Source organism: Streptopelia decaocto, assembly GCF_964273445.1.
Source record: "Streptopelia decaocto genome assembly, chromosome: 5".
NCBI lineage: Eukaryota > Metazoa > Chordata > Aves > Columbiformes > Columbidae > Streptopelia > Streptopelia decaocto.
In genome coordinates, this window is record NC_138659.1 from 40,190,076 (window position 1) to 40,205,047 (window position 14,972).

General features: G+C 37.6%; 1 protein-coding gene across 1 annotated transcript in view; it reads left to right on the top strand.

The window, feature by feature from the left end:
* The window catches only part of RTKN2 (rhotekin 2), a 35,206-nt gene that overhangs the window by 12,135 nt on the left and 8,099 nt on the right, over window positions 1–14,972 (top strand). The window contains exons 6-10 of the mRNA XM_082053110.1: window positions 876–1,076; window positions 5,391–5,485; window positions 7,027–7,133; window positions 8,157–8,288; window positions 14,369–14,534. Coding sequence (XP_081909236.1) covers window positions 876–1,076; window positions 5,391–5,485; window positions 7,027–7,133; window positions 8,157–8,288; window positions 14,369–14,534 — 701 coding nt within the window. The remainder of the gene's footprint in view (window positions 1–875; window positions 1,077–5,390; window positions 5,486–7,026; window positions 7,134–8,156; window positions 8,289–14,368; window positions 14,535–14,972) is intronic.

Genomic DNA, 14,972 nt, shown 5'->3' on the forward strand with positions numbered 1-14,972 from the left:
ATCGAGCTCCTGAAAACTGTGTGATTGAGAGTGGATCTTTAAATCAGATTTTAAACTCTCCTAACCACCTGTTAAAGTTAAGAGTGGGGCAAAGATTTAAATCTGATTCTTCTAAGATAGAAGACTTGACCATTATAATTTTCTGTGAAATACCGCAACAAAAGCAGAAAAGACACTCTAATTTGCCTTGTATCCCGTGAGATAAAGAAAGACTTTTTATAAAAGCCTTTGGGCTAATTTTGTTATGGGCATATGTGTAATGACATGATTTGTATCTGGAAGGTGAGGTCAGGCTTCTGTTTTGATGGTGAAGCTTGAGAATATGAGAATCAGTAGAAGTGAAAACAGAGAGCACAGGCTGCGGACAGAAGAACACAGCAGTAGGTAGTTAAGTTGTGAATGGCAATTTTTGTTGGTTATGAGACAGGATTTTTTCAGTCATGTGAAAGGGATGGGGTATGACTAAGGTAACTGTGAAACAGTTCACTCTGATTTAGGACCATAGGCATGGATAGGTTTTCAACATGTGATTTTTGCATAACAGTAGAGGGCAGATTTAAGTGTGTTTGGATGTCTTGCCTATGTATTTCCATAACATTTTTTTTTCCCCAGTTTTCACCTAAACATCAAATTTCCTGTTTACAATTGTTTATGGTTAATTATAACATCTATCCCATGACTTCAACACTAGATTACTGCTATGTACTCCAGTCTTTAATTCGCTATTAATGTATGTCTTTGCCTGAATCTGATGGCATTGCTTCTCTTGATTAGAAATGTATGTTATTTAATATGTATAGTAACAGTAGCATTCCTTGGCTGCATGCTCAAGTTTATTAACAAATGCTCTGAAATTTTCTCCTCCCCCCCTTCAGTGATGAAGCAAGACCAGATTTCCAGGTGAAGGTTGAAGTGTATAGTTGCTGTACAGAGGAGCCTTTATGTGTAACAAACACTCCTAAGAAACTAGCAAAGAAGCTTAAAACATCCCTCAGCAAAGCTACAGGGAAGAAACTCAAAGCTGAGCTGGAAGAAGACAGCACCGAGTCCCTTTTGCCCCCTGACCTTGTCATCCAGTAAGCCCTATATATTGGTATTCTGGTTTTATATTTTTTAAAATAGAAATAAGGCAAATATATTGTAAATTTATGGAAAATTTCCAAGAAAGTGATTATTTCTGTACTTACACGAGGGAAAAAAAATTTACATTTTAAATAGGAAATGAGAAAGTAGGTGTGAATTCCAGCGATGTCACTCAGCCCTGGGGCCTGGTTCTGATCTGAAACACATGAGCAGGCTTTATCTTTCTGCTAGACAGCTAGCTGGTAAATCCACTGTTATTTGCAAACTCTGTAGTATTTTTAGTTTCATCTCTGGGGGAAATCAAGCTTGTGTGATCAGTCTGTCGGTGTCCCTCTGTCCACCCACCTCTCCTTCTCCCCTCTCCCATTTATTCCTCCCCCACCTTATTTTTGTACCCAGCCAGCGTTGCTCATGCTTGGCAGACAGGTAGACGCGTCTAAAAGTTACAAATTGTGTGATATAAAGAAGTGTGGTAGATAGAAAGGAGAAACCTCCCTTGTAGCCTCTCCCCTAATGAAGCTGACCTGGGGTACATGCTGTGCACGTGGGGACCATTTCACTTGCTGGCTTTTTGGTAAATTTTTGGATTGTCAAAGGCACTTTACAGTTACAAGCTGCTTAACAGGAATTTTCTTAATTGACTTCAGCACAGAACATTTTAAAATGACTTGCTGGTTTTCAGTGTCCATATAAATAAGTGCTGCTCCCAGTAATTTACCTGTTTCCTTTTAAAAATGATCTTAAGTCTTTCATGCATTTTTTAATGAAGTTAACTGCCTGCTAATATTTCCCAGCTACTCTAATTGCATTGGGATTTAAGCAGACCAAGTACCTAAATTGTAAATACTAATGATATTGATTTTTTTTTTTTAAAGAAAACAGTTTTTTAAAGGAATTACTTATTTTATTTATTTATTTATTTATTTATTTATTTATTTAGGTGGCTGAACTGTAAAGAATCAATGCCAAATTCTTTCCAGGTGTTGAGAGTAGTTTTAGTCTGGCGTCATATATCTGTTTGCCTGGGTTTTAAATAGAAACATTCAAGCATATTCTATCTTTGTCAAACTGATATTACTGCATACCGATATTACTGTTCCAATCAGAAATAAACATCCAAGAGATCCAGCGTGTTGCACCTAATGACAGTGTACCTTTCAATCTGCAGCATCTCCAGCGGATGCGCTTTGCACAAGCTGCACTTGGGCGATGACACACTGTCATTAGGCACAGTTTGCTTCATTCAGATCTAACCACTGGTTTATTTGCCGGCCATACTCACTTGAATATAGATTGCCTGTCTTTTGAGGAAGAAGCGTCAGTAGACAACCCAAACAGCCACCTCCTCCCTTGGGTTTTACTTTTGGTTTCTCAATTGTGATTGTATTTTGCTCTCCTCCGTCTTGAAGTTTGTTGTTTCTACTGTAAATAACTATCTCACAGTGACTGTTACTTTCTTAAAGGAGTTAAATAAATGATGTGTTCGATGACGACTTTGCTAGGTGATTAAAAAAGTGTCTTGGAAAGAAATAGGTTATTATAGGCAGAAAATAAGTTGTCAATTTTGTTCTAATAGGCTCCCCTTAGGATTTATGTTATTAGGACCTTGGTATGTAGCCCTTAAAAAGGGAAAGAGATTGCAAGATTACAAGAGATCTTTCAAGTATTCCCAGAGAGTTTTACCAGCCCAGCAGGAGAAATTAAACTGCACCAAAAAAGGGAACTTTCTGTATTCTGTGAACACCTTTTCTCTGTAGATTTCATACAGGCCTTTTTCTATTCAGAGCACACATGGGCGAAGTTCTCCGTTTTCCAAAAACTCTGTGATCCCTCTGTGTCAAATTCTTGGCTTAGAAATCTCTCTGGTTAGCGAGGAAACTGACAGCCTTGTAACTTCTTGCAAAAGCTTAGTGACAAAGTGCTTTGAATGGTTGCTTAGGTTGGTTAACTTCAGTTATACTACTGATACTCTCTCTACTCTTAATTATCCCTCTTTTCATTTCTGTATAGTCTTTTGCCGGCTTAATTTTTCTATGCTAGCTTAATATTTTTTTCTTTTTACATTTGTCGTAGAAGGAAGATGTTTAGTGCAGTTATACTATTGAATTCCAGAGCAATTAGGTTGCTCTTTGGATAAAACGTTGGACAGACTCCCTGAAGAGCACATTTATTCACTTGCAGAGCTGGCCTACACATGGACTTGTTGTTGTTTCCTTTAATGCATTGTCCTTCACTGGGCTGGGGCACGGCTTCAGTGTCCTGTGTTTGCCTTGGCAAATTCATAGTGATGTTGTGTGAGAAGGACATCGTCTCATCTAACACCCTCACTTTTACAGCTGGGTTCTTTTTCGTACCTGAAGATTGTATTTGTTTTTGCCTTCTATTACTTAAGATCTGATTGAAAAGTAAGCATATTAGCTGATCATTTGTTTTTTGGGGTTTTTTTGACTCACGAATCTTCCACTCTCTGTATCTGGATGAGTGAACTAAAGTTGGGATTTCTAACACTGGGATTAATACTCAAGAACAGATTCTGGAATCTGGGATGTGTTCATTAATATGCATCGATGGAAAGGGTGATGTTGTTACACCTTCCCACGCCAGTGTCTGTGTGGCAACTTGGGTGCCTCTGTCTCTTGATCAGTAAACAGATTTAACAACGAGCCTTTGCCACCGGCATGTTGTGGAGACAAGCTGATTTTTTTTAAATAAAGTTATTACACGGAAAAAGACTATAGATATGCAAAGTACCAAATGAGATGCAGCAGGCAGATTATTCTTTGTTATACAAAGAAACTGCCATTTAAGGCAGCTAGCTAATTCTGTGAAATGTAGAGGCGAACTGTAGTCAACAATCCTGATTAGCCAGTTAAATTTGAAAAATATTTGCAGATAAAACTTTTCTAAATTACATTGCAGCTGGCTGAAAGGAATGACTGTTATATTTTTGAACGAAAATGTTACTGTGAAGCATATTTTAAAAGTGAAGTAGCTATTTTTTTTGGCAAGGTTGTTGTGGTAATTAGTCATGCTTTAGAAAAAAACTAAAATCAGCACAGAAGTTTTATCTGTGAGAAGAAACTGAACTTTTCGGTACAGTTTAGCTAGAATGGTAGTGTATTGATCAACTCCATGGCAAAACATAATCAGTGGAGAATCTTTTGTTAGGGAACAGTCTAGCAGGGAATATATACACATGGTGATGAGTTTCTGTTCATATTGCTCTCTTGAAATGTTTCATAGCAGTGGTTTTTTTTGCCCAGAATGTTATATTTAGTTTTCTCTTTATTCCCTCGAGATAGATGTGTAACAGACCTCCCTGCTGACAAACTTGCTACTTTTTCTCTTCCTCCTCTTTTGTTAAGGTTAGGGCTAGGTATGCATCCCTCTTGTTCCTCTGCAGAGCTATGTTCCCACTGTGCTATTAGAAAAAATAACTTTTGAAAAATATTATAATAGAAAACTTTTTTACTGATGTTAGTTCAGTAGTATCTTCTCACCTTTTACACCACTAAGCTATCTTATGAGCTGTTGAAGATATTGTAAGGATCTTTTGCTAGATCCTGTTAAGGAGAGTAGTTAGTGATATTGAGGGATTTGTTTTCTTGTGAACTTTGTTTAAACTGCCGTTAGCCAGGTGGAATTCTTACTGCATTGCTGGACTGTAAATCTGTTACTTGGTCTGAAGAGTATTTGAGGGAAAAGGTTAAACATGTACCAAATTTATACTAGTTTATTCCAAGAATTGCATTCCATGTGCACTGTGCTGAATTGTAAATGTGTTTTTTTTTTTTTTCCCCTAGGCAAAATCCAAAACAAAGATATAAGATTCTGAAACATATAAGCACAACAAAAGAGAGTCCTTTATGCTACAAAGCTGACTCTAGGATTTCTGCACAGATTTATGCGTGCGAAGAATCAAGCTATCAGATACTATTAAAAAAATACGTATATAAACAACTGTTTTATAAACAGTGTAGTCTACACAGTCAAAGCAAAATAGCAGAGCAACATGGAGGAGCAGTATAAAGCCTTTAATTTTTAACGTGTATTTTCAGATGAAGTTTGTCATCAGTCGTTCTATTAACTATAGATTTTTTTGAACCTATTACCAAATGTATTTGATTTAAGCTTAGGAATAAAAGCTGGGGGGTGGCAATCTGTAGTCACTAACAGCTGCTGCCTTGCACCTTGGCGTTCCCATGTACCCAAATGTGTTATCTCAGGCACGTCTACACTCCCTTTAATGACTGCCTGAGCAACGTGAAGCAGAAATGTCTTAAACGTGCCTTTTCTTTCACATTCAGTGGAGCAAGATACAGTTTGCTGGCATATACCACTTTGGGGCTGGAGAGTGCCGAGGACAATTTCAGGACTCACAACCTTACCATTGTAGGAAATGGTAAGTACATGTGGTACCAATTTAAGGAAATAAAAAACCAGTAACATTTTGCATTTCTCTTTCTTGTAAACTAAAGAGCTTAAAGAGATTATTTTTCTTGATACTTAATACAGAACAACTTTAATAAAATATTTAACAGCTCTAAACCAGGCATCTGTACACAGCTGAATAAACTATAAGTTGAGTAAAATTTCAAGTCCAGATGAAAATTTAATTCTTTTGGGAGCTTATTCTGTCGTTTGCATCTCGGTCTTATGTGAGTTGTAGCTATATACAAATTATTTCCCCTTCCTCGCAGCCAAGGAAGGGCATCAGAATGAAGAACAGCTTTTTCCCTCTGCAGTCAGAAGGAAAGTAGAAAAATAACTTCAGTTCAGCAAGGTTGTTTCAGGCCCAGATTTAACTCAAGACATAAGCACGTGTGCTTGCAGTTTGCCTTGGTCGCTGTACTTCAGGTCTGGGACAGCACAAGCTGGCAGCAGTCAACCTAGATGCCAATACAGGGACTATGATTATGCTGCAATGGAAGGTAATGCTTTAAGTAGCAAGAGCACAATTTTGGATACTTCATCCAGCATTTGCTGAAAGTAGAGCCCCTTCCATAAGCCACTCTCTAATTGTTAACTTCAGACATGGGACTTTCACCATAGCTTCTGGGAACTTTATTTTTTACTTGGGTAAACTTGACCTCAAAGAAAATTTCATTCTTTACACTTCATTAATTCTGAATAAGTAGAGATTTGAAGATTTATGGGGCATTTGTTTCTTGAAGGGTCAGATGAATAATTCTGAGTATCTTTGATATTTGTAAGCGCTTCTTTATTAGTATTTTATGATACTCTTTCTTCAAATTCCTTTTTCTGTCATAATTTACATAATTTAGTCTGGTGAGAAATGACATACCTGGATGTTTTTGTTCATTACAAGCATTTCTAAAACATGACCGAAGACAGAGTCATGTCAATGGAATGTTGTATTACCTGCTTCTAATTACAGAAGAGAGAGCCTATTGCACAACGGAGCTGAACGAGGAGGGATATTGCAATTTGTTAAAAACTCCTTCAAATTCTAAATGTTCTTCTAGTGCTAAAGAAAGGAGTAGATACAAATTCTAAGCATTAATAAAACAATCTGAAACGAAGTGCTTATGTGTAAACGTAGCTGTGTGCCGTGATGGGATGGGCTCAGGGATCCTACTTAGACGAGACGACCAGTGTACTTATCTTTCAAAATGTTTCTAGTTGTGAAGTGAGATTTAGAGCTATATTTTATGTAAGAACAACTTGGTTTTGCAGAACATGTCCATTTTTACTTGAAATTCTTCTGGAAATTATTTTTTTTAATACAAGTAGCTTACTGAAGACTAAAAATCAATTTTAGTCTAATCCTAGAGGATGAAATATCTTTATTTAGATACAAAAAATGCTTATTTACATTAATGATCTTAATGTAAAAATTGATGTAGAAAGCTAAAATATACATTTAGGGCAAATGTTTGGAACTAAGTGTTCATCTTTCTTTTGCCTGGGCTTTTCCCCCAGAGGAATCCTCTTTTTGGCTCCCCCTGTACGGAAATATGTGTTGCCGTTTCGTTGCTCAGCCTTCCTGCATGGCTAGGGATATGATGGCAGGATTTCTTAATCAGCAGGTAAGAAGACCTTTACATCCTCTTCTGTTAATGGCAGTCACGGAGAGTCAATTTTTAAAACGTTTGCTTTAACCTGAAGTGGTTTATTGAAAACTGTTATTTTTCACCTGTTCTACCTAGAGCAAGGGGAAAATTCTGTCTCACAGCTGCATTTCCAAACAGTATCTTCAGTGGCTAAGTGTGAAGAAATAAATGTTTCCTCGTCATGTTTATCAATAAAGTTTTTTAGGCTGTTACATAAAGATCAAGTGTAGTTGTCATTTCAGAGCTGGTTTAGGCTGGTGCTTGACGGCAGCAATCCTAATAATGCTGTGGCTCTCATCCTGACCATGCCTCCTGTTGTGCTGGCACCGGAGTTCATATCACAGCATGGTGAATCTGACTGGTGAACTGAGCCATATTTAAGCTCTCCCTTCAAAAATGATTCATTCAAACTCAGTTTACTTCTCTATTTTGGTTCATTGCACAACTAGGCAAACGAGAGGGTGATAGCAGGAGGCCAGAGGGGCTGGGTCATTTGTCAGGAGTGCTAAATTACAGGCTTTGGACTGGTTGCGAAACTATAATGCGTTTATGAAAGCTGTTCAGAAAGTTCATTTGAGAAAGTGGAAATTCTAGACAAATGTCTTTGCTTGACATTTGTTGAATGTACAGTGTATTTCCAAAGTGAGATTATATTTTTATTTCTCTTATTGTGTATTTACTGTAGCTAATAAAGGTGGTTTCTTTCTTAGGGTAGACATCAGTTCTAGATTTCTTTCTGTGTGAGAAAGCAGATTCTGTATTGTTAATGTCACACAGCAATAAATCTGTGAAAACTGTAAAGCACCTAAAGACATTTAAAGTATTGCTAACATTTCAACAATCAGTGGCTCTGAAATGTTCTGCAACAGAAAGCCTTTGTTTTAGGAAAGAATTCAGTGTGTCTAAGTTTTGATCACACAGGGCTGGTCTTTATATACCTTGTAATATGTTCTTAATTTGTACGTTGTTTGGCAATTTTTGACTGTTTCTTCCCCTTAGCAAACGATAGGAAGTCTCACTCGCTGGAGGAGGCTGTATTGCGTACTAAGAGGTGGGAAGCTCTTTTGTTATTACTCGCCAGAAGAAATTGAGGCTAAACTGGAGCCAGCATTGACAGTTTCTATCAACAAGGTAAAATTGGTTGTATAGGAGTTCTTTGTATACTTTGAGGGAGGTTGGTTTTGTTTTAAGACATACTTACAGTCATTTGGGCTCTAAGCTGCTGGTATGCAGAATGCTTTATAGGTAGCATGTGGGTGGGATATGCTCCTGTGAAATTTGCAGTTGCTGAATTTTCTAAGCAAGGACATTACATATCTTAGCTGTGGACATAAGTTCCTTCTATTGCATTAGACTGGTTAACATAGAAGTAAAAAGGAAGATGTTTTTCTTTAGGAAAAGTGATAACTTGTTATATGACAGTTCCATAAGACAGTCCTTGGAAATGTATTGCTTAGAGTCCCTTAGCAATGTTCTGGCAGACTTTTGTCCTCAGCAAGATGGAATTTTAACAAAAGCTTTTTTGTTGTTGAGTGTTATTTGGCCACAGTCTTAATTAGAAGGAGAGCTGGAAAATAGTTCAAAATACTTTAGTGCCTTAATATAAGCTGCTTTTCTTAATACTGGTTTTGTACAGGGCACAGTAACTTTGGAAGTTCTGTTCTCTAGGATGACATTATTGCTGTTTTTCAAACCCTCATTGGAAAGACTGAGTTTAAAATGTAAAGTGAAAATATTAGTTTGGCTGAAGAAACATTAAGTATTTAATTTGACATAATATTTAGGTGTTTAATTTAGGAATGTTATTGGAAGGACCTTTGGAATGGCAAGCATTAGCATGAACAGATGCTTTCAAAAACTGTTTTTGCTGCAGTCATCAAGAGTTAATATGACACAAGGATGATCAGAGGAATTTAATGTTATTTGCAATTGACATAGCTGGCTTCATCTTACATAAGTGAACAGGCACATTTGGAAGCGGTGTTAAGCACCAGTCGATCTGGATGCCGGTGCTGTACTGCTGTGAACGCCCAATGCCAGCTCTAATTCTTGGAGAAGCATTCTCCCCACTCCGGTCGCCCATTCAGACCGCTGTGCTGGGCAGGCACTGGGGCAGCTGACTGATGAGTTGGCCAGGGAAACTGATGTGGGTTAAAATGAGCTCGTTTTGGGGGCAGGAGGAGGGTTGGCTTCAGCTGCGGTTTCCGTTAATAAATTCTCTTATCTAGTTCACTACATGGCTTCACAAATACTTGTTTGGTACAACAGAGGGGCAAGGCTGGGACTGGGAACGTGTGGAGACACAGTAACAAAGAACTGCTGCTTACAACAGCACTGTCAGCTTTTGGTGTCTTTGAAGTTTCTGGAAAATAGGACTGCATTCTCACTGAGAGCAAGACTTGTGTATAAAACAAACATTTAAACTACGTATAACAATGTGACCTGTTTGTGTTAGGTCTTCTTTTTTTAGTCACCTAAGATTGAAATTGATTCCTTATTTAAAAACACCTTTCTGCTAGTGCTGGATCTTTTAACAAAGCCATTTTTTCTTCCAGTTGTTCACACATTTACATGAAATAAATGTTTAGACTGTGGTATATATTTAGGCAGCTTTACTTGCTTACCTCTGCAGTCAATTTTAATTGCACTAGTCAGCCTTTGCCATAATTCTGCTTTCCAACTGTTCACAATATCAGTTAAGAAATGGTAAACTTTGGGAAATTATAGAAGACTAAATCCATATTCTAAAATGTGACCGTAATATTTTAAAATATGATCTATCAGGCTATCTCGTATCTTTCCTTGAAGGTCTTTGATTTGGTATATATCCTAGTTTTGTCTTTCCTTTTAAAATAACCATATTCTACTAAGGTATTTTTACTCTTCCGAGTTACCAACACGGGTAAAACCTAAAATCCAGCTTATTGAGCCTTTGCTGAGAGACTGTCCATACATTTGCAGAGTATCATTAAAGCTAACATGTAGAAGGTATATAAATCTTGTATCATACACCATTTTACACAAATGTTAGTCTGCTGGAGAATATGACTGTGAATCTTTCTTCGATTTAAATTGAAACCAGAAAAAAATTACAATTTAAAACATATTTGAATACTTTACTACTTAAACAGTTTCTCTTGAAAAGTAACTTAATAACTTAATGCCTGCAGGTATTTTTTTATTCTTTTGTTATGAAATTTCTCTTACTGATTAAATGAAAGCAAACTAATCATATGGGCTTTTCTGGTACATGTTGTTATAGAAACAGCAATTTCAAAATGCAAGTTGAGGTTGAACATCAACTCTGGACATTCTAACTAAAATCTATTCAAGTTGCATATGTGGCTTCTCCATTTGTAATGTGAAGCTGATCCTTTATGTGTAATTGAAAGATGCTTTCTGAAAAGTAATGAAATCATTTGGATTTATGAGAAACTCTCTGGAAAATATTCACACTGATAGCCTTATTTCCCGTTCCCTTTGAATCGAGACTTGAAGAAGCCATTAAGACCAGTAAAGTCATTACTTCAACTTCAGATGACTTCCCTGCTACTGCTGTTGAGCAAGAATGGTTCTGCAGTTCCTATTATGCAAGTGCTACTATTATTGTTCCAGCTAAATGTGATTATAACATATTATCTTGCACAACTAAATAGGAAAAGAGAAATGATATTTTCTGTAGTGAAGAAAATTTGCTGGAATCCAATTTGAACACAAAATATTCCTCATGGGCCAGTCCCTGAATTTTTTTCAAGTTTTCTTTAGTTCGAAATGAATAATAAAGGCCTTGCCTATACCTGATAGTTTAGCAAATTGGTGTATGCGCCAGTGGTTCACGTTATTTGCTCAGTATTTGGAATACATATTCTATTGTCTCCTGGTCAGACACTCTAAAACTTTTTTCTGTGCCATGTGTGCCTGCAGCTTGAGGAATTCTGGGATGTCACTTTGAATTAACCATACATATCTCCAGGGAACCAGGGAGCAGAGGCATATTGATAGGAGTTCTTGACCATGCCAACATTTAGGGAGCAAGCAATAAGAGAAATATTCTTTGTCTGTGTCAGGGAGCTCCAGCAGTGGTGAAATTAGAGCAGCCCTGGAAATATCTATGTTCTCTGTAGTAAGGACGTTGTCCCACTGGTTGGCTCAGATAAAGCTTTATACATGTGAAAATATTTTGGAAAAGAACAGACTAGTTAAGTGCCTCCAAATGTCTGGTATCTCACATAGCATTGCTCAATTTAGTCCTCAATTGCTTGAAAGAGCTTGTGGATGCGGGCAGGGGAAGCAGATCTAATACCCAGATCCCACAGGCTGGACCTGGTAACACACACGCTCAATTGAGTGGTTTGGAAACGACGCTTTATGGCTCCCTGGTGCTCCACAGAATGCTGGCTGGTCATACAATGCTGTCTCCCCTTCCTGGTTTTTAGCTGCTGCGTTGCACCAAAGATAGCTAGCATGACATAGAAAACCTAATATTGTTTTTCCGTATTATATTTACACATTGTACTTGTCGTCCAGTGGCCACAAGAATGTTACATTAATACAAGTACACAAAGCAATGAAGATGAAAGGAGGAAATATTCATAGCTGATCTGGTGAATTTGGTCTTGGCCAATAATGTGTTTGAAAGCCATACTTTTAAATTTAACCATATTTCCCTGCTTGCCTAAAACAGACCCTGTGGAGATTATTAACATTACAGCAGAAACCAGCAGATGAACAGACTGTATTTTGTTTACAGTGTTGTGTTGTTGTTTCTTAGTTTATTTTTTGGTACTAGAAACATGACAGAAGTTTGCTATATGTGATTTGGTTTGTTTAATCTTCAAATGGATACACAGAACTAAATCCTAGGTTATTCAATATTACTCTCAAGAACTGTAATTTGTTTTGATGTCTTAAAATGATCTTTATAACCAATGCTTCTCGGTGTGTCAGGATTGGCTTAGCAGGAAACTATCTCACCTCAGCAATAAAACAGTTCTCTCTCTCTTTTTTTTTTCTTTCATGTTTCTGTTTTATTTTTAGCTTAACAGATGAGCTTTCCAGAGAGGTATTATCAGGCAAAGAGATTTTTTTTATTTTGGAGGTAAAGTACAGAGGAAGGTTCATATTTACATTCCATTAAAAAAAAAAAAAACAACAAACCTATTATTTTCTCTTTTAGTCTTTCCCCACCTTCAAAAAACAATCTTTTACATATAGGATGTAAAACTGTCTTCAGCTTCCCCAGAGGAGTCATTTGAGTTCAAGATCAACTCAGTTTTTCCTATTCAAATCCACCAGGTGTTCTGGTTTTTACAAGGGTTGTAACAGAGTTGATTCGGCTGTCTGTAAGCCAAATGATGAGCATTATTATAACATGGTACCTTTAGACACTTTCATTCTTGTGGTGGTGCTTTTTTTTTGTGTGTGTGCGTGTGTGTGTGTGGTTTTTTTTTTTCCTTTTTTATTTTTTTTCCTGTTTTGTTTGTTTTCGTTTTGGGTTTTTTCTGTGGGTTTTTTTGGGAAGTGGAACTGGGCATGTAGTATAATTCACCCAAGCTTGGTAAATTCATCAGCCCATTACTGTAATAGCATCTTGTATCACTCCTTAAATATTCAAGCATCAGATCTAGATCGTTGCTTGTGGATTTATCTCCTTTGAATAATACCGTAGTTGTGGGATAAAACCTGCAGCAAATATCATTAAATAAACCTGTGTGTATGGTATGCTTGAAGTTCTTACCTGTCAAATGTTAATCCATTTGATTTAATTTTTTGCTGGTATCTATGGTTACCTGAGTTAATGGGATATAGAGCACTTATGGATGAATTACTTCATCTCCTATTTTTAGACAGAAGAATTTAAATGAGCATATCCATCAGCTATGCTACAAGCAGCTGTTGGTATTTCAAATGGTTACTTCAGTAACGCATTTAAAATCCGGGGAATGTTCTGTAGAATAATTTTTGTTTTTTTCTGAGTATCAGAACTAGGCTTATCCCCATGGGATCCCATGTGTAAACTTAATTTCTGTAGGTGTATGTTTAACATCTTTAGCAGATGTTTGACATTTGGTTGAATTGTGTAAGAAGGAACAGGGCTGATGTGTCTCCGCTGTGTTTTGAGGAATGGCCTGATGCCACCGCTGCGGTCAGGGCCGCTGTCCATCCAGAGGGGACGCTGGGACGCAGCCTGGCTGTGGGTGCTGGGTGGAAATTTTTTCAGTTGTGTTTTGTCCAACTTTTCCTAAAATCTTTCAGTATTTTACCCATGGCGGAGGGTGGGGGGGGATCACTCAGGAGTAAGTGCTTTTTTTATTGTAGTAATGCCATAACAAAGAAACTAGATACTATGAAAATACCACTGGATCTAGTCTAGGTATTAAAAATCAATTGAACTATGTCCCTGAACAGGAGAGGAAACCTTGGCTGTAATAGTGCTGCGGTGTAATCTGAGAACCTTTCTAACATTAGCTGAAGAAATTTGATAGACTTATGATATACTTCTCATGTATATTTTTAATTGTTTCTATGTAGCTCTTCCTAATAAGGGAAAACTAAAATGTCTATTTTGAAAATACAGGTAGGATTTTTTTTTTTTTATATTGGAGCAAAATACTTTCCAATGCTGGAAATTTGTTCTGTCGGAACTGTATGGGTAGCTGCTACAAATGCTCTTTTAAATGTATACTAGTAAGTTTCTTTTTAAATTTCCTGTCACTATAGTATTAGCCCTGAATGTCCTGATTCACTAAGATGAACATAAAATAGATACAAGTTTAGAATACATTGCATAACCAGTGGCCCACAGAAGTACGGTAGGAGATCTAAATAGTAGCTGTAACAATGTGGTTGTCCCCCTGAAGAGTCAGAGAAAAGCAGCTGCTCGCTGTTATTTTGGATTATTCACAAAACTCCTGTGGGGAAGAATGAGGAGTGTGAGATGTGCTGGTGAGGGCAGAGGGAGGGGAAACACAACGTATGTTCTGTAATTCAGAACTAAACTGCAATGATTGTACTCCACTCCCTTGTTTTTCATATTTTATGCCATTTTAATGATTGTATTAGAAAATACTGTTATTAGTCATTCTTTTTATTAATTGGAAATTAATCTGGATTAGATAGAAAGCCAAACAGTATCTCCCTTACGCTGTCCTTGGCCAGAAGGTGATACCACAGTGGAGCTGAGGCGGTAACTCATTACTTGTCGTTCCTAGGAAACCAGAGTTCGAGCTGTGGAAAAGGACTCCAAGAGAAGAACTAATAACTTCTCCGTTATCAACCCCGTGTCTGGAGAGGCTTCGGTGCAACTTTTTGCTACTGACAGTAGGGAAGAACTTCAGAAGTGGATGGAGGCTTTCTGGCAGCACTTTTATGATCTGAGTGAGTAAGCAGGCAGTGCTGGCAGCATGCCTGCCCACTGGGGGGGTATGTAACATCAAAGGGGTCTTTGAACAATTTGAATTGGAATTGCCTCATAAGCCTTTGTTTGCAACTACTAGAAGAAAAATGTTCTTTGGGATAATATTGGGTGGTGGTCTAAGCTGTTGGAAGGCAAATATTTGACTAAACCAAAGTCCATGTGTTCAGTCTGGGTTTTTGCAAGCAGCCAGCAGCGGATTATGTCCAGCAGTGTTCTAGATAATTTTTTGAGGACTGCTAAATTCTCACAGCCTCTGCTGTAAAGTCCACCTTTGCCTGGGAAGTGACAGCGGGACGTGGTGGGGCTGCTGGGTTCACTGGAGCCTTGGCTGGGATGCAGGTTCAGGCAGCCCTTGCAAGCGGGCACATGTCTATGGGATTTCCTTGCCCGGCAGTATT